The sequence below is a fragment of the Glycine max genome, chromosome 11 (assembly GCF_000004515.6).
Source record: "Glycine max cultivar Williams 82 chromosome 11, Glycine_max_v4.0, whole genome shotgun sequence".
In the NCBI taxonomy this organism is placed as follows: Eukaryota; Viridiplantae; Streptophyta; class Magnoliopsida; order Fabales; family Fabaceae; genus Glycine; species Glycine max.
In genome coordinates this window covers 37,244,439-37,272,412 of record NC_038247.2, presented here as the reverse complement: position 1 = coordinate 37,272,412, position 27,974 = coordinate 37,244,439, and the positions used below count along the sequence as shown (strand labels likewise).

Below are 27,974 nucleotides of genomic sequence, written 5' to 3'. Positions count from 1 at the left end.
ATTCTATATATGCAAATGCATGGGAAATTTGATTGTAAAAAAAGATATGTAAAATGTCCATTAACCAAAAACTTATGGGTTCACAACATTGCTATTGCCAACATTGTCAGACCATTCAAAGGAAGAATACATGAATCTTCTTTGCAGAGTTTTTTTTTTTTTTTTCCTGGGGAGATTAACAGTAGCATCTTATTAAATTCAAGTACCAACATTAACATTATCCGAGCGAATGGACCATTCTCTCGGATAGCGCTGGACCCACAACCTTCCTGTATCTCCGCAATCGTGACTCCAAGTAACTCCGCTGCTCAGGATCAAAGACAACCCACAGATCCTTCAGAAATGAAAAGGGCGGTATATGCAAAGCAAAAAGTAGACAAAGGTGAAGTCAGACTGGAAAGGGACATTCATGCAGCAGTTAGCTGTTGTTAAACAAGGTCTACCAAATCAAGCAATATGTGACTAGTATCCCCATGGAATCCTGTACGGTTTGATAACACATTATATGCTTTCATTTCAAGTTTTACAACTAATTACAAAAATGTCAGATTTTCACTTTAGTTTTTGTTTTCAAAATAAATAACATTGTTATTTTCCCCATTTCCTGCATAAATATATGAATAATGTAAATAAAACATAAAAATGTGTTTGGGAAGTCATCTTAGTAAGTCCATAGTTTATTTAACCAGCATATCTATCTGCTTGACCATAATAGAGGTGCTTGATAAACAAACTTATGCCACTATATCATAGCATTTTTCAGGCTATTTGAAATAGGGTTTGAGCTTATAATGGAAACAAATGTTATATGCTAATACCTCCAGTCCTATTTATAAGAAACAAGTTGTAATGTAAATACACTACAACTTGTTCCTTATAAATAGGACCAGAGGTAGTATTTAGGGACAATCGGGTGCTTAAAGTGCAGTAAGTAATAATAGTACTTATTCACCAACCATTAAGCATACCTTGTATTTCACATGAGATCCCTTTATCCCTAGCAAAACCTTGCTGACATCAACAATTTCTGGATCATCATCTGAAGTGGTTTCTAGGTCAGGTTCATCATCAGAGCATTCAGATTCAGAATCAACCATTTCTTCTTCATCAAGCATTGGAACATCATTTGCATCTTCTTGGCCAACATCATCAAAATCCCTTCCCATTACATCGTCAGTAATTTGAGGTAGGGATGACTCTCCATTTTGTAAAATGGAAGAATCTGATAAGACAACATAAGGTTTTCTGTCAAGCAGAGGCCTTGCAATGTCAAATGGAACCCACCTGGAGATCGTGCATTGCAGTCAGCGTTATATAATAAATGGGGAGCAGAAAAAAAGTGATCAAAGTTCAAGGGAAAAAATCATAGTAAGACCAATGTAACATATACATACATACATACATACATATATATATATATATATATATATATATATATATATATATATATATGTATCCCAGAAAACTATGAAGACACAACAATCATTTTTACATTACCTATTCCTCAAGTGGGTTTACACCAAGAATTGTAGTCAAATAGGCTGTGAATGGATATAATTGAAAGCAAACCCAAGAGTTTGAGACAAACTAAATGATCTACAAATTCAAGAATAAATTGCAAGCATGATGAAGAAGGGGTTTTTATTAGCATGCTGAGATGGAATAACTTACTGATAGCGAAGAGGGCATAAAAGCTCTGAAGGGTGATATGCAGCTTTGTATCTCATCTTGTTGCAAGAGTGAATATAATAGCCAAGATAATAGTATTGTAGACTAGGACAATAAACCTGGTTTTCTTTCACCCAACCTATTTCTTGAAAAGCTGAGTACTTGCCTAGTGATAGATAGGCAAAGTCTGGATCCCAGAACAAATATTTACTTGACAAACATTTGGGAAGGATATCTATAACACCAACTGCCACTAACTGGCCATCTATTAGATATTGTTGATGGAAAGAGCCAAAACCACAAGGAGGAACTGTGCTACCACCAGTAGGAGAAACTTGTATTAATGGAGTATCAACCAAAAAACTGCGATATGAGTTCTCTGTGACATTTTGTGGTTTATCATTATGTACTTTGAGCTGATATCTTCTGTACAAAGCAAATTCTTCTGGATCAAAACTGGATCTGTTTAAACGGATCTCAAGCTTTCGCCTTTTTACCTGACCAATCAAACAATTTCCTCCACTGTAATGCTTCATTCTAGAATTTTTAGGAACTGGAGCATTTTGAACACTTCTGTTCAAGGAAACTTGCTTACTAGAAGCATAAAAATTGATATGTCCATTGCAAGCCCTGATAGACAAACCAGAATTTTTCACAGTTGGATCTAAAGAAGCTACTAGCTTTTCTGCAATAATTTTAGGAGATGAATCATTCTCCTTTTCACAAACTCTTGATGGTTTGGAATCATTGACAACCTTGTCACATGATTGTGCTCGTTTTATAGATGCTGCAATTTGAAAGGCTATATTGCTACTATATAAGAGATCTTCTGATCCATTGACTAGTAACTTCCTTTTTCCCTGTGAAACTCTTTTCACTGAAGCTTTTGGTAATTGAATACCAGAGGCAAATTCCCCCCTCTCAATGAGGATGTGTATTACATTATCAATTTGGTTTGATAAATGCAAAGATTTTTCAACTTCATCCTTGTTTTCACTGCCAGCAGCTAAGGATTCTTCTGACATAGGACTGGAGAAGTTTCCTGATTTGGTTGGGTCCTCCGTGACATCGACTTTTTTTACATCCAAGGTTCCATCTAAAAACCTAGGCAGATAGAATTGTTGATGAAAAAGGTAGAACAGAGAAAATGTGCATGTTTAATTGTTTATGGGTTACAAATATCAAATAAAGTGAATTGCTTGTACTAGAAAAATACAATTACAATGTACTCAACCTTCTTGAAAACTCCCACACAAATAAATGAAGGAAAGGAGAAAAAGCATCTTAAGGTAATATATTGATGCACTTCAAATTTTCACCCACCTTCCCCAACCCCAAAAGACAATAGAATAAGGTTAAAAAAAAAATCCTTTTGTAAAATAATATGTTAAAAGTCAATTGTCTCTCATATCATGCCTATAAAGCTGCTTAAAAAAAATCTAAACTTATAAGTTCAAAAATTAACACTTTCTAATTTCAACAGTTTCTATTGAAAAATGTACCTCAAACCCTCAAGAAACATCATATGAAACAAGCATACCTTTGCATTCGTATAGATACACGAAGTTGCTCCTTAGAAGGAACAAAGTTACTTGCTTTCAAGCGAATTGTATAAGAAGGGCAGCATGTCCTTTCCATCTCTGGTTTATAAAGAAAACATCCAGACCTTCTCCAGCCACAATCAAGAAGATCTAGCAAAAGAAACTAAAATGAAATTGAATTGAATTGAATTAATCTGAACAAAATCATACCAGCAAATCCATTTAGAGTACCAAATCAAAGTTTTTATAAGTGAGACGAGCTATACATCTCTCCAAGAACAGAAGTTTGGAACATTATGTAATGTGAAGGCCAAGAAAGAAGGGAGAGAAACATTGAACCATGAAGCAAAGATCACCATTTCAATTAATAAAAAAATCACTTTAGTTAGGAACATTTCTTTTGGGGGAAAATCATAATTTTTTAAAAGCTTACTCAGGAAGCTTTTTATTAAACTTCTTTAAACACACACATCAACACTTCAAAGAGGAAAATATTGAACCACAAGCACCGATTTTGATTTGCAATAAAGAATATAAAGTTCCAAAGTATGTCACATAGCTACAACACTTCATGATGCAAAAATCAGGCTTGCTAATCTAAGCCTCGAGAATTTTCTACATCATTATTGGAAATTAGATAATGCAAAAAAAAAAAAAAAACAGAGCAATGTAGAACTAAGCAGAATGTGAAGCATAAGCAAAGAACAAATTGCACTGACCTTGGTAGTCATCCACTGTAAGGCTATGTGCCCACATGCCTATGACAAGAGGGAAAAAAAACACAAACTAATTAGAAAACTGATTCATTACATTAATGCAAGTCCTGATTCGGCAAGAAAACAATCAAAACATAGAGAAAAACGACATTTAATCCCATTTAAGCATTAACAACTCGATGCTATCATTAAGCTTTAGAAGACATGTATGTATGTAGATCATATGCCCCCTCATTCATTTAGCACGACGGCCATAACACAAGTGCAAATTCACAGTCACAAAATGTATATCAATAACACAAATGTTAACAATCAAATTAGCTGTTTCAGGGTCCCTGTCCTAGTGGGATAAGACTATTATTGTTGTTGACTTGTTGTTATAGGGGCTTTGAGACAATCGATCACATAACATTACTAGACAATAAAACTAAATTTAGTGAACAAAAAAACAAAAAACAAATGCTTGGGGAATTTATGATTTTGCAGGCTTAGTCCACCTTATGAGTCCACCAACAACAAAGGACCTTTGAAAACAATAAATGAGAACCATTCATAGTCTAAGCTCACATAGTCATGGCAAGATAAAGTGATTAACAAACTACGCAAAGCGAATTTGATGGACACATTTACGTTTAAATTAAAAAAAAAAAAAACTAAACACCATCGTTTTCCGCAGAAGATTCTTCTTTGTTTCTATCAACAAAACCAACCACTTCTTCAATTGGGGGAAGGGAACTGTCAGAAAACGAAAGAAATTGACGGGGGAAACGAGAAGCGCCCCGAATCCAATAAAGAGCCGAAAACTCAGTTGAGAAAAAAGATAGAAAGAAAGAAAGAATTGAATTGAAGAGAGAGAGAGAGATGGAAAGGGACCATGAGAGATGCTATTGTCACGAGAGGATCTGCAATAGCCACAAGAGGTTCGACGCCTTCCCCGATCGTCAACCACGCTTTCCTTCGGAGTGTTGCTGCTGCTACTCGCCATTTCTTCTTGGGTTTTGGGGGGCATAACGACGCCTATCAGTGGTTAACCATTGATGCCGATAGATATATATAGTGCTCTTTATCAGAGAGGGTTGTTTCTTTCTTCAATGAAGCAAGTTTTGATTAGAAGAGTGATTATTTACACTTTTGTTTCTTTGTAATCGGATATAGAATTTTCATCACTTGTACAGAGACTACTGTTCAAGATTTACTGTAATAATTTTACTAGACTTTAATATTTTTATGCATGCTCAATATAAATTATTTTACATCAACTGAGTTGGGTCTAGCATAAAGAAGAGTCTCTCGTAACGTGTAAATAAAGGTTGGAATTTCTGATGAAACCAAATATATATATATATATATATGATTTTTTTCTAACCTACACATTTTTATTTTTTTAATATGACATTAGTAAATTATAACTAAAAAAATATCTTAAAATATAAAATTATATAACTTACTAATATACTCATTAAAAAAATATGTTTATGTTAACAAATTCATATATATATATATATATATATATATATATATATATATATATAATTTAATTTATGAGTTTAATAATTATGTATGGTTAAGGTAAAATAATTTTATATCATTATACAACAATAAATCATTATTATTGATATAATTTTTAAAATAATTATTATAAAAATTAATAATTTTATCTTACATGAGTTATATTTGAATGAAGATAGTTAATATATATATATTTTTTTCTCTTATTTTATATTTCTTGTTTAAAAGATGAACAAATTATATATATATATATATATATATATATATATATATATTATTTTAATGTAAAGAAATATTTCAGGGATTTTTTTTGCTCATGATAATTCTTAACGTAATCAATAACTAGCTTTAAATATTTATTTTTATTTCTATAAACTTTAAATATAGAAAAAAATTAAATGAGATTTTGAAATCAATGACAAAAGTTTTAAGAATTTATTTTATCTTTTAAAATGTTAAAATCAATAATAATATTTAAAACTAAGTACAAACTTGAACACGGCAAGTCTTAAATCCTCCTAAAGTAAAACTTATTGATACGTTCGAATTATGTTTAATTGGAATTTCTTTAAAGTAGGATGATGACCAGAAATATGAAAATTAATAAGAGATATAAAACATAAAAGGGTGAACAATAATGTCAGGAATCTTATCCTTTAATATCATAAATGTTTTAAACTATTACTTAGAAAACATATCTTAAATAGTATAATTTTATATTTTACTATAATAAATATTTTTAAGTTTATGAATATTTTTTAATTAGACTCTATAGAGAAATAATTAGCATTTATATTACTAAAAGATCTTAATAATATTTTACAAATAGTAGTTAACAAATATTTAGTATATTAAATATTTTATTCTGTTAGTAAATGTTTTTATTTTGTATTTATATATATATATATATATATATATATTACCTTTATTTTATTTCAAGCATTAGTTAACATAAATCACAGCAAAAAAATATTAAAATATAATGTTAAAATGTAAAAATTAATAATTAAAAGTGTTCAAAGCATTACATTAATTTTAATGAAAAAATGTTTTATTTTGAATAATAAAAACACAGGCATTGTTACATGTGTCTATAATTTTATTTTGTTATCGTATTTTTTATATTAAAATTGATATATATATTTTTTAATTTATCTTACTATATATATATATATATATATATAATAGTAGTATAAAGAACTTTAATTATATAAAAAAGGATAGAAATATTACATATATAAAAATTAAAAGTAAAAATACTATGTACAATATGTCATGCAAATCCTATGCAACAGGTTATTATGAGGTTTCCAACAAAATTTATAATACAGAGATAATGATTTTGTTATATGCTTTTTTCAAAGGCCTAATGCCAAATATTCATCCGTGATAAGGATTGTCTTTTATGCTTATTTCAAGGGCTACATGTCAAATATTCATTTGTTTCCTCTCAGACTCTCCTTGGTCCCTGAATAAAAATAAATAATTAAGATTCTCCTTGGTTCTTATACCAGCCTTTACCTGACCTAAGCTTTACTCCTTAGTTATTAAACTCTTCTAAATATATCACTAACACAAACAACGTAAACACAATTTCACGTGACATTTCTCATTTTAAAAAATAAACAATATTTTTATAATGTAATTAATTTGGGCAATAAATATCAAGTTTATTAAAATATTCATGTTTTTTATTCCTCCGTAACAATTGTTGCTACTAGCTTACTTTTGCTAGTTTCTCTCCTAGGCCTCCAAACATAGTGAAAAATTATTACATAGTACCTTGAAGTATCCAATAAATAGTAAATAAATAACAAATTTTATTACTCCGTCATCTAATCTAATAATGAATAAATTATCCAATAGACAACTTTTACTGGAGTATAAACTAAACTAAAATACTAATATGTGCAGTTCCACGGAAACCAAAACAAATTATAAAAAAAAAAAAAAAAAAACTCTTTCAAATGAAAGTCTAGAAGACTGGAAGAAAAAAAAACCTACTACTAACCACACACGGCAAGGAGATATATATTAAAAAAAAAAGTACCATAGAATAACAATTTCCAGAACATTTCACACCTAAGGAAAATTAGAAAAAAATATTAATACTAGAAAGAAATTAGGAAAACTGAGTATTTTGATTACTAGTGTTTGGAGCGATTACATATTTGGACTAACATTTGAACAACGTAAACGCAATTTCATATGACATTTCCATTTCAAAAATATAAACAATATAGTATTTTCTTTTGTTCTATAATTAATTTAAGCAATAAATACCAAAGCTCATTAAAATATTCAAATTGGGGACGGTGCATGTCTTCGGAGCAAAGTCACCGTTGCTAGAATTCAAAAAATAGAAATTCTAAGAGGAGGGGCATTTTGGTGATTATCCACCGAACCACGAAACGTGGCACCAAACGATAGGAAACTCTACCTTACGCGGTGTCGTTTCCACTTATATTCCCCATTTTGCCTCTCAACAATCACTCTTATTACCACTCACCGCCACTCCCACTCCCCACTCTCTCTTCACCGTCAAACTCAAGCTTCCCGTTTTCCGATCCCTCTTCTCCCACGCGCTTCTCACTCCCACCTTCCCCACGCGACGTTGGCGTTTTCTAGAATACACTTCGTTTTTTTTTCTTCTTCTCTCTTTATGACAATGTCGTTTTGTTCGAGCTGCGAGCGTTTTGTATTCCACGCCGAGATTTGAACTTCGCGAAGAGATTCAGCTCTTTTTCTTCTTTCTATGGCTCTTGGAGAGTTCTCTGTGTAGGAAACAACGGTTATTGGTTCTGTGTGTGAGGTGAACGAGAAACAAACTCGGTTAGGTTTTTCGGTTGGGGTTTTTGAGGGATTTAGGGTTCGTGTGGTTTGGATTTTGGGGATGAATCGGAGTTTCAGGGCTCAGGAATCGCAAATGCACGCTGCGTTGAAGCAGAGGGAGCAGCAATTTGGGGGTTTGAGGACTTCGGTGATGAAGGAGAAGGAGGAAGAGCTCGCATTGTTTCTGGAGATGAAGAAGCGCGAGAAGGAGCGCAATGATCTTCTTCTTAACAGCTCCGAGGAGTTCGATGCAGCTCTTGGTATAGATTTATGCTCATTTTCGTTTTATGGTGATGAGTTTTTTTTTTTTTTTTTAGGATTTGCTTCGTTGCATTGTCTAGTGAACTGAGACGAGCTTGTGAAGTTGTGTATATGTTAGTTTGCCATGTGGTTTAGGACTTTTAAGTGGATGAAGAACTAGAAAATGATTGTGTTGTTTGAATTTCTGTTTGTTAACTTGTATGTTTCATGGTTGCAGTGTCTAATGGGGGTGCTAATCCCATTTTTAATATTTCGTCTTCTACGCCGGCTCCTGTGCGGAAGACTGGTGTTGATGATTTTCTCAATTCGGAGAATGATAAGAATGACTATGACTGGTATGTGATACCCTTTCTAGTAAGCAAGCATTTTGATTCCATATTCTTCATTATGTTTTCTCTTGCCATTGTGTTTTTTGACAAGTTTCCATTGTGTTTATTAGTGCAATAATGGAGTTTTTGTTGTATAATTAACTACAATCAATAAAAATAGGGGTGGCCCTCCTTGTCACGTCAGGTATAGGAGAGACTTACTGAGGTTTATTGAGTTCTAGAGGACACACACTCATTAAATAAGGTTCCTCGTGGTTTTCCTTTTCAATTTAAACAGAGTATTGTTGCTAGTATCTGATAAGAACCTTGCGAGAATCGCTTCACTGTCATCACAAAAGCTAGTTATTGTAGTTGTAGAACCCCAAGCCTTATAAATCCCATTCTTGAATCATATTTCCAATGTCGGACTCAAGTCCCATACTTTGAAATTGGATCATAACATCCCACCACACCCTGCAACCCCCGCACCTATGTGGGCTTTGCTGTATTTACTAGCCCTTTTACTAGTCTCAGCCAAACACTGTGAGAAGGACTGAGAGAAGAATGAGTTGAGAATGTTCTTAATGATTCTGAATTCGTGATTTAAGACAAAGGTCTTCATATAAAGGCTGAGGTTTAGCTTTATAAATCTAGCTAATGCCTTTTAGATTAGATGACCTTTTCAGCCTTATGTCTTACAAAATTGTAAGTTACTCTGTTTTAAGCTACAATTTCTAGTCATCACTTAGTAGCCAGCAAGTTATTCCCTTTGTTCATTTTTTTCAGTCATTTTAGAAAAGTGTTATTCTATCTCGTGTTTTCTGTTATAAAATAATCTAAGAGATAGTTTTTATTTATTTATTATTATTTTTATTATCAAATGAAAGAGAAGATTAATAAAGTGCTAATTATATTTTGAGTGTTTCAATATTTCAGTCAAATGTAATTAATTTTGCTTATAATAAAGGCTATTTAATAAGTTTCTCTTAATTCTAGTTCCAGCACACTTACCTTAAACAACAAATAATAGTGGCTAGAGGAAGTTGAAGAAAACAATTCCTAAAATGTAATGCATGACACTTACCACTAACCCAACCCATTAGGAACCCTTTGAATGCCTTAACGAGGAAGACAGTAGAACTCCTAATATAAATCTGACTTAAAAATCCACCCATAAGCAGAAGCTGCATAAACCGATTAAAATATCCTGAAATTACAAAAAAAAAATTATAAAATATTTTATTTCCTATTGCTTGTGCATCACATTGGTTTTTATTATTGTTGATAATTTATTTTAGTCCACCAGCCATTTATGTAACCAAATGGCCTTTTAATGTTTCTTAGAGCCAATTTGGATAAACTTCTCAATTAGTACTTAAAAGAGGGAAAACAATATAATGAATCAAAGAGGTAAAAGAATAAAATTTCTCTCTACTTTTTCATAAGTTCCCCTATCTAACATTTTACCTCCTTAATTCTTTTCATTTTCTTCTCCTATGTGTTTATTGAGAAGTTTATCCTAGCTGACTCTAAATACAAAGTAAAACCAGAACAAGTGATTATAGTTCAAATTGGTGCTTAGCATAGTTAATGTGTTTTCAGGCTTCTAACTCCTCCTGGTACTCCCCTTTTTCCTTCTTTGGAAATGGAAAGTCGAAAGACTGTTATGAGTCGGCTTGGTACTCCAACCACACGTCCTGTAGCATTAAAATCCAGGGTAAGCATTTTCAATGAAGCTTTCAGACCATGTAAATTATTTTATGATAATTGGTAGATGTATCATTATTGGCAATGAAGCTTTTGTGTCTGGTTTCTTTTCCTTGTAACTTTTGGTTTTTAGAAAACTTCTTTTGTTGGAAATATCATTATTGTTATGCAGTTTGCATGATGAATGCGGTTTTGACTTTCAACAGAAGTAATTGATTTGTTTAACATGTGATCAATATGTTTTGTCAGTTGTATTTTGGGCTACTGATGACTTGCTAGAAATTATTTTAGTATATACTGCCTCTCATTACAATGATACCCTTGTACTATGAAATTAGCTTCTCATGATATTGAATTTTTTACAGATTTTCCATAACATGCTTTGGTTGATATCTAAGTATCACATTGCCTCAAATATGTATTGAGACTTTTAGATTCAACAAGTATTTTTTAACTTTTTAGTGATAAAAACAGCGTTGCTCTTTATCTTTTTAGTGATTCTCAAAGTAAAGATCCGTTATTGCTTTACTGTAAATTTACTTTTTGATAGAGCCGAATGGTCATTATTGATCCATGTTGTCACTGGTCTCTCCTAGTGAGAATTGGCTTGGTTGTTGGTGTCAGAAATTCAATCTTCTTTTTAAATTGTTTCCTTGTGGTTCTAGTTAGCAAATCATCAATCAGAGCCTGCTGGGAGGACTAATTTAGTATCTAAACAACCTACTTCCTCTCCTGGGTTGAGCTCTTCAAGTGGTGGGACTAGGAGGCCTTCATCATCAGGGGGTCCAGGATCACGACCTGCAACACCTACTGGGCGTCCTACATTAACCACTTCTTCTAAATCATCAAGATCTTCGACACCTACATTAACCACATCTTCAAAATCATCAAGACCTTTGACACCTACATTAACCACATCTTTAAAATCATCAAGACCTTCGACACCTACTAGATCCATGGTAACATCCAAGACCACAACTTCCACCATCAAGCCTGCAGTTTCTGCCACTAAGCATTTGGCTTCTGCCACTGAGACTCCGGTCCCTGCAACTAAACCAACAATTCCATCAAGATCCTCTACACCTTTGTCAAGATCTGCTGCAAGATCTTCAACTCCAACTAGCAGGGCTACTTTACCTCCTTCCAGGCCCACATCAAGAGCAACTACTCCAACCCGGCGACCCTCTTCATCGAGTGAACCCAGTATATATGCTTCTTCAGTTAAAGCTTGTTTGAGCCCCAAGCCCGCCTCTGTGACATCAAGGCAGCCAACTCATGTGACAGCAAGAAAGCAGGCTCCTGTGAACTCAAGGCAGGCAGCACCACCATCACGTGGCACTTCACCAACAGTGAGATCAAGACCGTGGAAGCCATCTGAGATGCCAGGTTTTTCACTTGATGCCCCACCTAATTTGAGAACAACATTACCTGACAGGCCACTGTCAGCAACTAGGGGCAGGCCTGGAGCTCCCACTTCCCGGTCTTCATCTGTTGAGCCTTCTTCTAGTGGAAGACCCAGGCGACAATCATGCTCTCCTTCAAGAGGACGGGCTTCCAATGGCAGCGTTCATATCAGTGGAAACTCCATGCCAGCAGTTAACCGTGGGCACTCCAAAGTAAATGACAATGTTAGTCCTGTTGTAATGGGCAACAAAATGGTCGAGAGGGTAATAAATATGCGAAAACTAGCACCTCCAATGATTGAAGACAAAAACTCTCCCCATAGTAATCTGTCTGGCAGGTCAGCTTCATCTCCAGATAGCTCAGGTTTTGGAAGAACACTTTCAAAGAAGTCCTTGGATATGGCTATTAGACATATGGTGCGCATCTTCTCTGCATCCTATTTATTGTCTTTCCAGATGCAAATAAACTTGTCATGGCGTATCTGCATATAAATCACTACTCTTCTCATATAATTGCTAATTGCCTTTTCTTGATGCATGCTGTATTAAAATTTAGATATTCATGTTTCTTATTTATTACCTTCATCCAACATCGTGATTTTTATTAATTATTAAATGATAAGCTTACATTGATTAGAACTGATTGAGTTGGATGATTCTTGTCTTATCATTTTGCTTGCTTATCTTTTGAATAGGATATACGGAGAACCATTCCTGGCAATTTACGGCCTTTGATGACAAACATTCCAGCATCTTCTTTGTATAGCGTGAGGTCTGGATCTCATCATGGCCGAACAATTAGTGTTTCAGGCTCTCCTCATGCCACAAGCAGTAATGCTAGTTCCGAACTGAGTGTAAACCAAAATGGCATTTGTTTAGATAGCAGTGAGGTAGATGATGATATTGGCAGTGAGAGATGTGGTCAATCCCCTGCCAGTGTACGGGGCAGGTAAACTTTTCACACTGGGTAATTCTGCATATTTAACTAGCATCAACGTTCTTATCCTGGTTTCAGCCATAGCGGATTTGCTTATGGAGCTAACCATGCTTGTACTAATGTAAAGCTTCTTGGAAGTGAATCAAGTGATGTAACCTCATGTAATGAGAGGCACTCTGATTTTAAGTAGATGGGTTATATGTTGTAGCGGTAATGCTCATTTTTTGAAACAAACCGAGGTTTATCCTCCATTTATGGAAATTGAGCTTATTATCTGGAAACAATAAGCCAGATATTTATCCCATGTCAATGTAAATGCTCGACTAATTCGCCTAGATAGCATTAGGCCTTTAGGCTTCACTTCGTAGTTTATTTTTATTTTATTTTTGTTTTCTGATAATTGACTGCTTTATAAGCCTATGGAGGGAGTGGATGAAAAATAAGAGAATTTGCGAAATAGATGTGTTAAAAATTGACCGTAGGTGACATTGAGAGTAAGAGATATGAAAGTAATAAAACTATCACGACTTGTTTGTGTCGATTTAAGTGAATATTTTTCTATCCAATTGATTTTGCTAAGTGTGTATATGTGTATGTGCTTTGGCAGTGGCGTGGATTTTTTATAGCAAAGCGCCAAAGCGTGTGTTTACTGTTTGGTGTTTGCTAACCAATTGCTGCAACAATTTCCGGAAACTAGCCAGAACAATTGCTGCATTCAAACTAGCGAGTAATGGACCCACCAGCATTGGTGCCTGTTACTGCTGGCATAGGCTTTAATGGTATTTTGTACCATATACAGACTTGTTAGCAACCTCAGCCCTCAGGCTTCCCAAGCATAGTTTGAAAATGTAAAAATTTTAACATTTTAAAAGTGTTTGCCCAAAATTAAGCAAGCAAATATACAGATAATAACCATATTAATTGAAAGAACCATCATATAATTTCTCAGTAAATTCTGGGTGACAACGCTTTATTAAATTATAAGATTTTAATCAATCATAATATTTCAATTATTAATAAATAACTAGGGTGTCTATGCCCCTTACCAAGGGAAACATTTTAGATCATTAGGTTTTATCAATTTTAGATTAATGGCTGAGATGGATTTTTTTTTGTGGTTTGCTGGTTAGGAACCTATAGTAACTATGAAATTTTGCCGCGCATCCATGCTTGTTGTTTGCTTGTGAGGACCTATATATATAGTATGAAAGATTTCTCACGTAGTGGCATTCATGCTTGTTTGCTAGTGTTGAACCTAGACTCTGAAAATTTTCTCATGTAGTAGCATCGATGCTTGCTGTAGTGTTTTCTAGTGAGGAGCCTAAGCCTATACTATGAAAATTTTCTCATGTGGTGCCGAGTGCTGTACTGGGTCAATCTCGATAGGCATTTCACTTTCTTGTATCTTATTTACATTATCTCTATTCACTAATAAGCACTAATTTGTTGGACAAAAAAACGAAAGCTTTCATCAAAGTCATATTGCAAATGCGGGGCTGATGTTCCATGCACCTCCAAGTTGCTTCCTCTACTTCTTTTTTTTATTTTCGGAATGTAAAATTATATTTTGGATTGATTACATATTTTGACTTTCAGAATTATCAATCTAAAAGATAAAAATAACATTCCGACAAAAATACAAAAAACAAACAACGTGAAGGTGCAGAAAACAACAGCCTTCAGAATGGTCTCCGAGTTTAAAGTTCAAAAGTAAATAGATTCACTTTGCCACCCAATTTCAGGTCCAACAACAAAGACATCCAAAAATATTTGTTATTTATTTTATAAATTTCCGAATATGTTATTCACTCGTTAAATAAGCGATTAGTTTTTCTCTTTCTAAATTATATGAATAATTACACCGTAAAGAAGTCATACGAATGATATACTACATTATCATTTATTATAATTTCAATAGAATCCTCAAATAATATGAAGTTCAGGATATAAAAACAAAAATAGTTGGGAGTATCATGACAATTATATTCCAATCTCGCTAGGAATATTTATGGGTTAGGTTGGGTTGAATTTGACTAAATTTATTATTTAATTTGATTAAAATATTGGGTTAGGTTGAATTAGTTCAAATATTGTAGATCCAATCTGATGATACAGGTTGGATCAAGTTGAGTTAATTAAGTTTGAATATTTAAAAATTATTTATATTTTGTAAAAATTAAATATATTAAAATAATCATTTATTTTTATCTAAAGTTTGTAAACATATAATGACTAAATGCATTTAAAAGATAAAATTGTAATAATATTTGACTAATAGAATTAATAATTTTAATACTAATATAATATTTTTTATTTTAGATAGAGATAAATTATTGTATTTGCATGAGAAAATATAAACATAATTAAGATAGGTATAAAAATAACAACTTAAAAAAGAAAAAAATCATAGGCGATTTAATTTAATAATTTAATAAATTATGTGAGCTAAAAGCTAATGTATTTTAGATTCAATAATTAGTTTATATATAATAATAAATTTAATTATATAGTTTGAGTCAGATCGGATTGAAAAAAACTAAACTCATTGTCCAACCCATATATGATCAAATCTTAATTGAGTTAGGTTGGATTCGACCTGAACACTTAAAAAATCCAACCCAATAATTGGTTAGGTTGGTTCATGGGTCAACGCAAACCGATGAACATCCCTATATTTAGGAGTGTTCATGGATCTAGGTCAACCACGACTCAATCCAACCCAATTATATTGGGTTGAATTTTAAAAGTATTTAGTTAAATCCAACTCAACCCAATATAGACCTAATTATATTTGAGTTGGACAATGGGGTTTCGAATTGTCAATTCGTGACTTAATAAAATATTAATAAGAATATAATGAAAGCTAGATTATAATTTTGGTTTCTCGAGTTTTCCAAATACATGATTTTGATCCTCTTGATTTTTAATTATAACATTTGGTCCTCTAGTTTTATAAATTAACGGTTTTGGTCCCCTTAGTAGATTATTAACAAATAATTTTGATTAATAGAGTTATAAAGTTAGTTATAAATGAATTAAAAACTTTAATAAAAATAATTAACTTTAATTCTTCACAACATTGTGCTCTTTTTCTTCTCTATACCTCTTCCACCTCCACCGTCACGCGCGACTCCCCCAACAACACCACTACATTAGGGTTCATAATCTTTTGTTAAAGTTTTTGATGATTAAATTTTTTTATTTAATTTATAATTAATTTAATAATTCGATTAATTATAATTATTAGTTAATAATTTACAAGAGGAACAAAATTATCAATTTATAAAACTAGAGGATCAAATGTTACAATTAAAATTAAAGGGACCAAAATCACAGATTTAAAAAACTAAGAAGACTAAAATTACAATTTATCCTATAATAAAATAAAAAAATAAAAAAAATGAAAAAAATTATTCAACAAATTTATATATTTTATATAATTATATTGTACATTTTAAATAATTTTTAAAAAAATATATGTTTTAAAATTTTTAATTTTTAAATTTCTGATTGACTCAATCCAATCATTAATGGGTTTAATTAGATTGGATTGGATAACAAAATCACTCAAATCTGATCCAATTTAAATTTTTTTAATTGGATTTATTAATGAATTTTTCTAAATCCAATTTAATCCAACCCAACTATACACCATAGTATTACTCTACTCTCGGTCATTTTATGATAAATGTGTAAAATAATTAAAATTTAGGTGAATGTGAAGGTATAATTGATAAAATATTAATTAATACTCAGTATCTTAAACTTTAAAAATGATAATTAACCAATAAAAATAATAAAATTAAATGATTATAAACAAAAAAAAACTGAAGTTCTAATAAATTTTATATATATATATATATATGTATGTATATTTTCAATAACTATTAAATCATGTAATATGTATTATCCTGATTATGTATTTAAAACTTTGCATGATTTGATCATTTATAGATACACAATCAAATAGTGACTATTTTACGTATAATTTTAATAACATTATATTTCAATAAAAGGCGGTAAAATATAATGGAATATTAATTAGTTAATTTTTCACTACTTAAAAATTGTAAACTTAACCTATTTTATGCAAATGGTTGAAGTGATAAAGTTTAGTTTTAATAATTTTTTTGGTGATACCATTTTAGTAAATTTAATTCTTATGTATAAACAAGTAAAGAAGTGAATGTCACTGTTTTAGCTTGTTAAACATACCAATACCACTGTCTACTTTAGTTCATGATATTATATGGAATGTGACACCGATTGTGTCACTACAAGCCCCCCTAATGTTTTTAAAGAGAGGAATGCGTTTCTTTTGTAGCAAGATTACATATATATATATATATATATATATATATATATATATATATATATATATATATATATATATATATATATATATATATATATATATATATTTATCAGACTTTTGTTTGAAGTGAATAAAATTATTATAAACGATCAAATTTTATTCTTTCATATATGTACTTTTGTAAAACATACTTATAAATTGATACATATTTTGGAAATAATACAGCTCACTTCCGCACCACCCTTTCATTGAATTTTGTTTATCACGGAAATAGTCTATTTTGATGAAATTAGATATAGCACGAGTAATTAGAATCCCGCAGGTTCCACTCTCAAAATCATGCACAACACTATGGCCTAATGTTAGCTATAATGATGAAAAATGATAGCATGGTCTTGTTAAAAATTGAAGCTATAATATAAACTTGTGCATGCTTTACTTGATGTCGCTTTATGCCAAACATCAATCGCTAGGGCTAGCTTTAGTGATGCTCATGATGAGCCCATATGATTAAAGAAACGAGAAATTATTTTTATACAATAATTGTTTTCATTTTTTTTTAAAATTTCAAGATACTGTAGATTGGAAGCAAGGAAAGTTTAAAATTTCAATTAGAAATAAAATAGAAGGAAGGAAAAATTAAAATTTTTATTTCTATAAATCAACCTTTTCTTTTATTTTTTTCCAATCAAGTAGAAGAAAATATTTCGGTAATCGTCTTTTTTTTTTCTCTTACTTTCTCTTCTACCAAATAGATCATAAAAAAAGATGAATAATTTGATGAAAAGGGATGGAGAAAAAAATCAACTTTTTCTTTTATTTTTTTCCAATCAAGTAGAAGAAAATTTTTGGTAATCGTCTTTGTTTTCTCTTACTTTCTCTTTCTATCAAATAGATCATAAAAAAAGAAGAATAATTTGATGAAAAGGGATGGAGAAAAAAAGAAGTAATGTACGAACTATTATAAGAGATTGTTGTATGAATATTATATTCCAAAAAGCAATAATATTATATTGCCTTACTACACTAGGGAACATCAGCAATCACAATAATGTGTCTATATGGAGATAAAACTATAAAAGATATTAGTATATTACAGCAAACTCCACAGGGTAGATGCTGATGCCACCCTACATACATATAAAGGAACATAGTTTTCAGTTATGCAAGGTGTGGTTGGAGGAGGGGGGGCCTTTGGGTGGGCATTGGTAGCACTTGGCAAATAGCCCGAATGTGTCAACCTGCTTGATGAAATTTGTCATGCTGGCCCACCCTCCAAACCCAAAGCCCACTACCAGAACCCACACCACCACAAATGCATTCACCACGTACATCACCGTCCAGTTAGGGATAAAGAAGGGCAATTTCTCCGCGGCATTCTGTTTAAAATACCAAAACAAAATAACCATAATTAGAAAATAAGCTCCAAATTGTTAACTTGTGTTTTGAACTGTTCATGGGCCAATAATGTCAACCACAAATACGATATGTGTATAAGATTATTCTTAAAGAATATAGAATATGATACATATGTAACTGTGTGTAAAAATTCATAAAACATAATGAACATAATTGCTATTCTGCAAATTCAAATTAAGAAATACTTTTTGGAAATTATTATAAACAAAATGAAAATTAGAAATCATTGTCATCATAAATTAACTTATTCCTTTCTTGAGATCATTCGTAAAGAGGACAATTTCAATGTCTTAGTTCATTCTAAGGAACGTGCTTCTATTATGTTTATATATACCTGTCTTGCTGAGGCAGATCTGTATGTGAGCATATGAGCAGAAGCAGGGATGATGTAAACGGTGAAGCTGACCAAAAGGGCCCCCACAGCTGAATTAATGGGCCCAAAGAAAGGGAAAATAATGGCCAAAAACCATATTGGTATCACCACAGGTAACCTCGCTAGTGCCCTAAAAAATATGCTCTTTGTGTCATGCATTCCTATCACTTTCTCCCACACGAAATACAATGGCGTACAAGCAAACCCGAATGTGATGAACTGCCAGTTACATAGGAATACACCAATTATCAGTTAGTAACTAATAACAACCTAAAACCAGAGTTATTTTGCCATTGGATTAGGTAATTATTTATATATTATTTTTTTCATATATTAGTTTATCGTCAAACTTGTTGGGAGGAGAAAGTATTATATCATCCTAACCTATATCACTATAATCCCAATTAATCTTCACGTGACATAGAAGCGAGTTTAATTAACTCTTTGTTGTAAATTGAAAATTCCATTACGTGAAAATTAGTCGAGACCAAAAACATGTAATAGTCTTGATTTTGAACCAAATAATGAGGAAGGGAAATGCATATATGGACCTGGTGAATGAGCATTAGGATGACACCGATGTCACGCCAGCCAGAGCGAGGGAGGAGCGAGAAGGCATTGGAATGATCCAAAAGTTGGTCACCAAAGGCCCAGTAAACGGCAATAGCAGATGGTAGAGTGAGGGTGAACACATAAACTGTTGCATAAAGATATATGTATTTGAACTTCTGAGGCTTCCACATTGCATGCATGATTTCCCTGCAATAGTCATATCACATGATCCGTATTAATGTTTACTGTATAACTTGTTCCACTGTCAAAATTTGGATCCCTTGTTAAAAAAAAAAGAAACATGAAATAGACTTTGTCATATTTTTTACTGAAAAATATGAAGTATGTAGTACTAAAAAGAAAAAGAAGCTCCCCATATGAGAATTTCCAAGTTAGATTAAGAATCGTGCATTTTAATGCCAAACAGTAAACACACGCTTTTTGGCACCATTTATCTAGTTGGACCATCGAACAATTCTTGGTGGATAAAGCTGGAAAGACAAACAAACATAATTAATGTGTGTATTTATGCTCGAACTTTTGTGTCTCTTGCACCTTTCACTTAAGTGAAATAAATAAGTAGAACGTACCATGGGGTAAAATGTCGCTACCTTATTATTTTTATACTTCTAAATGATAAAAAATTTATCAAATTGATGGAGTCTTCGGGGGAAAGCAAGCAAGATCCGAACACCACATATCGAATTTCACACTAACTAGAAAAAAGTTAAACTTGGGTTTGAAATTTTTTATTACTAATTACAGAGTATAACCGTGAGCCAAGACAACATCGTTATGGTTATTCAAAAGTGCTACATATAATGTTTGTCTTATTTCCAAGGGTCATTAGAATGAATGCAGGATAAAGCTGCAATTGAAGAAAGGAAAGGGACCGTGCAGTGAAATTCTCCAATTATCTTTGATGCCTGTCCTAGACAATAAAGAACAATATCATGATTGTTTTGTCCAACATTATAAGCAAAAAATATTAAAAAGTACATACACTGTGACGGCGTGCCCGCCGAAAGTGTAGAGTATGTTGGTGGCGCCTGTGAAATACAAAACCATCTTGTTTGGGGCCGAATGCTTCACATTTTCAACCTATAAATTGATGAAAAAAGTTTTTTTTAAGCAAGTTTAGTTGAAACAATTTCAAAGGGGAGAAACCCCACCAGAGAGAAAAAAACAATTAAGGTTGTTGGTTTTGCTTACCTGGCCATGAGCAATGGCTGCAATGGTCAAATACCAAGCAGTGTAGGTGGTCATGCCAAGACCAAGGAAGGACCATATCCTGTAGTTGTGGAATGATGGGATGAACACTGTGGTGGCACAGCAAGCTCCAAATATGTAGGTCCAAGTCCTCTTGTCCAAGTGGTCATTTATGTAGTATATATTACTGTATATAACGACAAGTTAAAGCATATATAAAATTGAGGGGTTAATTTTTTTATAATACTACATCTCATATGTTAGATACACATCTAGTACAAACCAAAGTTTTCTATTGAGCGTGCTCTAGACATTCTAACTAACATGGTGTGAGGGTTTAAACACATTCTGACCCCAAAATTATAATGGAAAATTGAAAAAGTGAAAATAACTATTTATTACTTTGACTTTCATCGTAATTTTGGAATAGATTATGGAAAAATTGAATATAATCCAAACATGCAAGTTATAGTCGGTTCGAATTAAAAAAAGAACATACAATTATGTTATAAGAGGAAATTGAGACCTTGCACAAGCTATGAGCTGGATGACAGATCCAAAGAGGAGAAAAGTGCAGTTGAAGGCCAACCCAATAGCTTTCCAGTATGGACCCAGTAAGCCTTCCAACACTTCAAACCACTGCAAAATAAAAAAGAAAAAAAAATTGAAGTGAAACTTGTTCCATATTTCTGAGTAAAAACAAAATGGCACTGTGTATAGGGTGGAAAGGGGGAAAAAGAAGTTTTTCACTTGTTGTCTGATATCTAACCTGGATGACATGGTTTTTGAAGCTGACATTCTCTTTCTCTTTCCGGCTTCTGTACTCAATGTACAGAATGCTAATTAAATAAGCAGTATAACTCCCAAGCAAGCCATAGAACACTTGGAATATGATGCCTGAAACCATTCCCAGCTGAGAGAATGAGTAAGGCAGAGTCAACAGAACCTGAGCAACCTGCACATCATAAAATCCAGAAGAAGAAGAAAAAAAAAATCATTTTTTTTTACTTTCTCCTGCTTTAGAAGAGACCACAACAGTGTACAAGCTGAGATTCTCATTTCATATCATGAGACTGGAATTTCTTGACTCATTTTTTTGGGTGAACATATGTGTGCATGTTTGGTTCTCAGGTCCAAAATTACGTTTGAGGAAACAATACTTTTACCCACGAATCAGAATACTTGCATTGACTTTTTTCTCTATGATTTATATTGCAACGTGCGCAAAACATTTCCAGCCCCAAACCACATGCACAGTTATCTCCTACTAAGCCAGAAAATAATCAAGCAAAGTATTAAGACCCGTTTAAACTATTGATATCTCCCAATTTATGTTATTTTATAAACATGGACCAACCACATGCTTAAGGAGTATGGTTATGTTATTTGCATAACCATACCACAGCATGTTTGTAGGAATTTCATGACTCATACTGTTACCTGATTTGAGGCACAGCTGAACCAAGCATCGTAGGCAGAACCACCATGCCAGAGAGCATTTTTAAAGCTAAAATTTGAGGTCTCCCCTATCACTTCCTCTCCCTCCTCCCGCTCCATCGTTTGAGTGAGGCTTGACATCATGGCTTCTTCAGCTTGCTTCTGAGGTAACATCTTTTTTCTAATCTGTTAAAACACACACACAAATAAACACTGAGTTAGGAACTAAGCTAAAACTAAAGTTGAGACAAGGGAAGAAGAAGAGACTTTGGTGTTTGAAACATACCAAGTTAATATGTAGTAAAAGTTGAGCAATGTGATGAAAGGGTTTGGTTTCTCTTGCGGATTTATAATTGAGAAAGAAGAGCTTAAAGGGGCAGCAAATAAGGGAAGGTTCCTTGTAACTCCTTCCAAATTAAAGCAGCGTGCTTATCTCGTTTTTCTTCTGAAACGAGGGAAAAAAGATAAAAACAGCAGAATAGAGCCACCTTATGGGGCAGTTCTTGCGGCTTTACCACTCACTCAGGTAAAGTTTCATAATTGCAAGCAGCTTCTTTTAACTCATTTGGCAGAGGCTTAAATATACTACACTACTATTAGTACTATTACTACCCTTAAATTAACCAGCTTTTTAAGTTTAGGGTGTTAAATGCACGAGGTCATTGGCAGAGGCTAGTAGCAATTTGAATGCATGTAGATTGCGGAAACCCAGTGAGCAAGAAACAGTTACTGTGCTGTGCTGCTTAGTATATTTCAAATATTAAATTATGGGAAAGAAAAAAGGTTCGTTTGGTTGGGTTAGGATGGTGTGTGAACTGTGAAATGAGTTAAGTAGCTTTGAATGATGAAGGGTTATTGAACTGAATTCTTGGACTTAGAGAATAATCGAAATCTGACAAAAAAAAACATATTATAGCAGAGAGAAACCAAAGGTAATAGGCAAAACAAGAAAGAAATAATAATGTGTTTACGTTTCAACTGTGGTTACATTTGTGACTGTGTCTTGGTTTGGCTTTGCTTTCTCTTTATAGTGTGGTTTTAAATTTAGTTGTACTCTCTCTCTCTTGTTATTATTTGTCTCTGCTGTGAGATCGCTTTGGTTTGGCTGTCACTCAAGACTTTTTTAAAATGGTTGGTGAGAATGTATCAGTAGAATAGTTACTTTCAGACATTTGTGTGACGGTGACACAACTCATTCGGCCATTAAAGGAAGGCTAAGCCAAATACTATATAGAAACTTTTTTTTTAATATATATCCACAAATGAAGATTTATTTAGAATTATTAGTGCTTTAAAATAAACATGATTAAATTTCTCTATTCGCAATTAATTTTTTTTACTTTGTAACTTTTATTATATTTCTCAACGCGGTTTTAATGGTATGTTAAAATAAACTTATCTAAATTTTTGGATTGACAATTATGTTTTTTTGATTGTTGTGGTTTCCTCACTTTTTTTTATGGGGTTTCATTGATGTGTAAAGCAAATTTGATTAAATATTTTTGTTGATGATGAAGTTTTTTTTATCATTATGATTTTTTTATTCTATTTATGAGATTTTAGTAGTGTATTAAAGTAAACTTGATTAGATTTCTTTATTGATAATGAAGTTTCTTTTTATCTTTATGACTTTTTCATTTTTTTATGCAGTTTTAACTATGCATGAAAACAAACGACTAAGTTTTTGCATTAAAAATGAAGTTTCTTTTATTGTTGTGACTTTTATCATATTTTTTAACATGGTTTCAATGCACGTGTTAAAATAAGTTTTACCAAAATTTTTGCATTGCCAATGATTTCTTTTGATTGTTGGAGTTTACTCATTATTTTATATGGTTTCATTGGTGTGAAAAGTAAACAATTTTTTTCATTGACAATGAAATTTCTTTTGATCCTTGTGACTTTTTCACCTTTTTATGTGATTTTAGCTATGCGGAGAACACATTGACTAAATTTTTCCAGAGAAAATGAAGCTTCTTTTAATTGTTGTGACTTTTATCATTTTTAATGCAGCTTCAATGACGTGTTAAAATAAACTTACCTAAATTTTTGTGTTACCAATGAAGTTTCTTTAGATTAATATGGTTTCCTCACTTTTTTGCATGATTTCATTGGTGTGTAAAGCAAACTGGATTAAAAAATTTCATTGACATTGAAGTTTTTTTTTTTACCGTTGTGATTTTTTTACTCTATTTCATTGATAATGAAGCTTCTTTTGATCTTTTTGGATTTTTCACCTTTTTATGTGATTTTAGTGGTGCGTGAAAACTTACTTGACTAAATTTCTCCATTGAAATGAAGCTTCTTTTGATTGTTGTGACTTTTTTTCCATGTTTTTAGGTGATGTTAGTAATAAGTTAAGACAAACTTGACTAAATTTTCTCTATTGAAAATGAAGTTTCTTCTTATTGTTGGGTTTTTCACGTTTTTTTGTGGTTTTAATAGTGCATTAAAACAAACTCGATCAGATTTCTCCATTGACAATAAAGGTTCTTTTGATCTTTGTGACTTTTTTTTTTATCATTTTACGTGGTTTTAACGATACGTGAAAGAAAACTTGATTAAATTTGTCCATTGACAATGAAGCTTCTTTTGATTTTTGTGGCTTTTTCATCTTTTTACATGTTTTAGTGATCATGAAACCAAACTTGACTAAATTTTTTTTATTGTAAATGAAGCTTATTCTAATTGTTGTGACTTTTTTTTATGATTTTTAGGTGGTTTCAATAATGTGTTAAAACGATCAAATTTTTTCATTGACAATGAAACTTCTTTTGATATTTGTGGCTTTTCACCTTTTTACGTGATTTTAGCGGTGCATGAAAACAAACTCGGCTAACTTTCTTCATAAAAAATAAAGTTTCTTTTGTTTGTTGTGACTTTATTCACGTTTTTTAAGTGGTTTCAATAATGCGTTAAAATAAATTGGATCAAATTTCTCTATTAATAATGAAGTTTCTTTTGATCTTTGTGATTTTTTTCTCATTTTTAAGTTGTTTTAGCGGTGCATGAAAATACGTGACTTGCGTGAAAACAAACTCAATTAAATTTCTCTATTAATAATGAGATTTCCTTTGATTATTGTGATTTTTTCACCTTTTTGGGTAGTTTTAAGTTCATTAAGACAAATTCATCTATCTTTTTTTATTGACAATGAAATTTCTTTTAATCAATGTGCTTTTTTTTTACCTTTTTATATGTTTTCAATGTTCATGAAAATAATTTGAATTAAATTTCTTCATTAATAATGAAATTTCTTTTAATTGTTATCGTTTTTTTACCTTTTTTTACACAGTTTTAATAGTGCATTAAAATAAAATTAAATTCTCCATTCATAATGAAACTAATAGTTAATAATAGAGGGTGAAATAATAACCATCATCCAATGGAAAGTGTGACTAAGTTTGTATTTAGAATTAATCTCATAGCTAACCTTAAACCAAAACTTATGAAAATAGTTTCGGATCCAATGAAGAAACCAAAATTCCTAATTGTAGTGTTTATTAAGAAAATTATACACTTTCCGTTAAAATTGGTATAATGTAACAACTATTTTTTTAATATATATCCACAAATACTATATAGAAACTTTTTTTTTAATATATATCCACAAATGAAGATTTATTTAGAATTAGTAGTGCTTTAAAAATAAACATGATTAAATTTCTCTATTCGCAATTAATTTTTTTTACTTTGTAACTTTTATTATATTTCTCAACGCGGTTTTAATGGTATGCTAAAATAAACTTACCTAAAATTTTGGATTGCCAATTATGTTTTTTTTATTGTTGTGGTTTCCTCACTTTTTTTTATGCGGTTTCATTGATGTGTAAAGCAAAATTTGATTAAATATTTTTGTTGACGAAAGTTTTTTTATCATTATGATTTTTTTATTCTATTTATGAGATTTTAGTAGTGTATTAAAGTAAACTTGATTAGATTTCTTTATTGACAATGAAGTTTCTTTTTATCTTTATGACTTTTTCATTTTTTTTATGCGGTTTTAACTATGCACGAAAACAAACGACAAAGTTTTTGCATTAAAAATGAAGTTTCTTTTATTGTTGTGACTTTTATCATATTTTTTTTAACATGGTTTCAATGCACGTGTTAAAATAAGCTTTACCAAAATTTTTGCATTGCCAATGATTTCTTTTGATTGTTGGAGTTTACTATGGTTTCATTGGTGTGAAAAGTAAACAATTTTTTTCATTTCCAATGAAATTTCTTTTGATCCTTGTGACTTTTTCACCTTTTTATGTGATTTTAGCTATGCAAGAGAACTCATTGACTAAATTTTTCCATTGAAAATGAAGCTTCTTTTAATTGTTGTGACTTTTATCATTTTTAATGCAGTTTCAATGACGTGTTAAAATAAACTTACCTAAATTTTTGTGTTGCCAATGAAGTTTCTTTAGGTTAATGTGGTTTCCTCACTTTTTTACATGATTTCATTGGTGTGTAAAGCAAACTTGATTAAATTTTTTCATTGACATTGAAGTTTCTTTTGATTGTTGTGATTTTTTTACTCTATTTCATTGATAATGAAGCTTCTTTTGATCTTTTTGGATTTTTTACCTTTTTACGTGATTTTAGTGGTACGTGAAAGCTTACTTGACTAAATTTCTCCATTGAAACGAAGCTTCTTTTGATTGTTGTGACTTTTTTTCCATCTTTTTAGGTGATTTTAGTAATAAGTTAAAACAAACTTGACTAAATTTCTCTATTAAAAATGAAGTTTCTTCTTATTGTTGGGTTTTTCATCTCTTTTTTTGTGGTTTTAATAGTGTGTTAAAATAAACTCGATCAGATTTCTCCATTGACAATGAAGGTTTTTTTGATCTTTGTGACTTTTTTTTTTATCATTTTACGTGGTTTAACAATATGTGAAAGAAAACTTGATTAAATTTGTCCATTGACAATGAAGCTTCTTTTGATTTTTGTGGCTTTTTCATCTTTTTACATGTGTTAGTGATCATGAAACCAAACTTGACTAATTTTTTTTTATTGAAAATGAAGCTTATTCTAATTGTTGTGACTTTTTTTTATGATTTTTAGGTGGTTTCAATAGTGTGTTAAAACGATCAAATTTTTTCATTGACAATGAAACTTCTTTTGATATTTGTGGCTTTTCACCTTTTTACGTGATTTTAGCAGTGCATGAAAACAAACTCGGCTAACTTTCTTCATAGAAAATAAAGTTTCTTTTGTTTGTTGTGACTTTCTTCACGTTTTCTAAGTGGTTTCAATAGTATGTTAAAATAAATTGGGTCAAATTTCTCCATTGATAATGAAGTTTCTTTTGATCTTTATGATTTTTTTTCTCATTTTTAAGTTGTTTCAGCGGTGCATGAAAATCCGTGACTTTAATGATGCGTGAAAACAAACTCAATTAAATTTTTCTATTGATAATGAAATTTCCTTTTATTATTGTGATTTTTTCACCTTTTTGGATAGTTTCAACGTTCATTAAGACAAATTCATCTATCTTTTTTTATTGACAATGAAATTTCTTTTAATCAATGTGTTTTTTTTTTATCTTTTTATATGTTTTCAATGTTCATGAAAATAATTTGAATTAAATTTCTTCATTAATAATGAAATTTCTTTTAATTGTTATGTTTTTTTTTACCTTTTTTTACTCAGTTTTAATAGTGCGTTAAAATAAAATTAAATTCTCCATTCATAATGAAACTAATAGTTAATAATAGAGGGTGAAATAATAACCATCATCCAATGGAATGTGTGACTAAGTTTGTATTTAGAATTAATCTCATAACTAACCTT

The 27,974-nt window shown here is 31.5% G+C and overlaps 3 protein-coding genes across 7 annotated transcripts; 1 reads left to right on the top strand and 2 right to left on the bottom strand.

The window, feature by feature from the left end:
• Positions 1-32: 32 nt before the first annotated feature.
• Positions 33-5,063, bottom strand: LOC100793546 (arginyl-tRNA--protein transferase 2). Of its 5 annotated transcripts, none has more exons than XM_014764236.3 (6): positions 4,799-5,063; positions 3,929-3,967; positions 3,209-3,359; positions 1,672-2,772; positions 969-1,284; positions 33-304 (listed from the first exon to the last, which is right to left on the bottom strand). In XM_014764236.3, exons 1-6 carry the CDS (start codon positions 4,932-4,934, stop codon positions 218-220), a joined length of 1,830 nt encoding a protein of 609 aa, XP_014619722.1. In that variant the 5' UTR covers positions 4,935-5,063; the 3' UTR covers positions 33-217. The 5 variants fall into 5 exon arrangements, with proteins under 5 accessions (XP_014619722.1, XP_006591382.1, XP_003538457.1 ...); XM_006591319.4 differs by having other exon boundaries at positions 33-334; positions 3,209-3,372; positions 4,799-5,061; XM_003538409.5 differs by having other exon boundaries at positions 33-334; positions 4,799-5,060.
• Positions 5,064-7,747: 2,684 nt separating this feature from the next.
• Positions 7,748-13,163, top strand: LOC100793022 (mucin-17). The gene is made up of 5 exons (XM_003538408.5): positions 7,748-8,526; positions 8,745-8,862; positions 10,438-10,552; positions 11,208-12,362; positions 12,641-13,163. The coding sequence occupies exons 1-5, from the start codon at positions 8,328-8,330 to the stop codon at positions 12,896-12,898; spliced, it is 1,845 nt and encodes a 614-aa protein (XP_003538456.1). The 5' UTR covers positions 7,748-8,327; the 3' UTR covers positions 12,899-13,163.
• A 4,966-nt stretch (positions 13,164-18,129) lies between these two features.
• On the bottom strand, positions 18,130-22,505 carry LAX11 (auxin transporter-like protein 11). The gene is given in 9 exon segments (NM_001255645.2): positions 18,130-18,576; positions 18,951-19,208; positions 19,541-19,748; positions 20,545-20,642; positions 20,754-20,937; positions 21,277-21,389; positions 21,520-21,705; positions 22,191-22,373; positions 22,474-22,505. Coding segments are annotated over 8 exon segments (1,440 nt in total). The 5' UTR covers positions 22,362-22,373; positions 22,474-22,505; the 3' UTR covers positions 18,130-18,354.
• Between the last annotated feature and the right edge of the window lie 5,469 nt (positions 22,506-27,974).

Excerpts from the sequence above, each read along its gene's own strand:
- LOC100793546 (XM_003538409.5), bottom strand. The coding sequence starts at position 4,934 with ATGCCCCCCAAAACCCAAGAAGAAATGGCGAGTAGCAGCAGCAACACT. Across the intron at positions 1,285-1,671 it reads TTATGCCCTCTTCGCTATCA|GTGGGTTCCATTTGACATTG; the intron begins GTAAGTTATTCC and ends CACGATCTCCAG. Across the intron at positions 335-968 it reads GATCTCATGTGAAATACAAG|GATCTGTGGGTTGTCTTTGA; the intron begins GTATGCTTAATG and ends TCATTTCTGAAG.
- LOC100793022 (XM_003538408.5), top strand. The coding sequence starts at position 8,328 with ATGAATCGGAGTTTCAGGGCTCAGGAATCGCAAATGCACGCTGCGTTG. Across the intron at positions 8,863-10,437 it reads GATAAGAATGACTATGACTG|GCTTCTAACTCCTCCTGGTA; the intron begins GTATGTGATACC and ends ATGTGTTTTCAG. Across the intron at positions 10,553-11,207 it reads CTGTAGCATTAAAATCCAGG|TTAGCAAATCATCAATCAGA; the intron begins GTAAGCATTTTC and ends TTGTGGTTCTAG.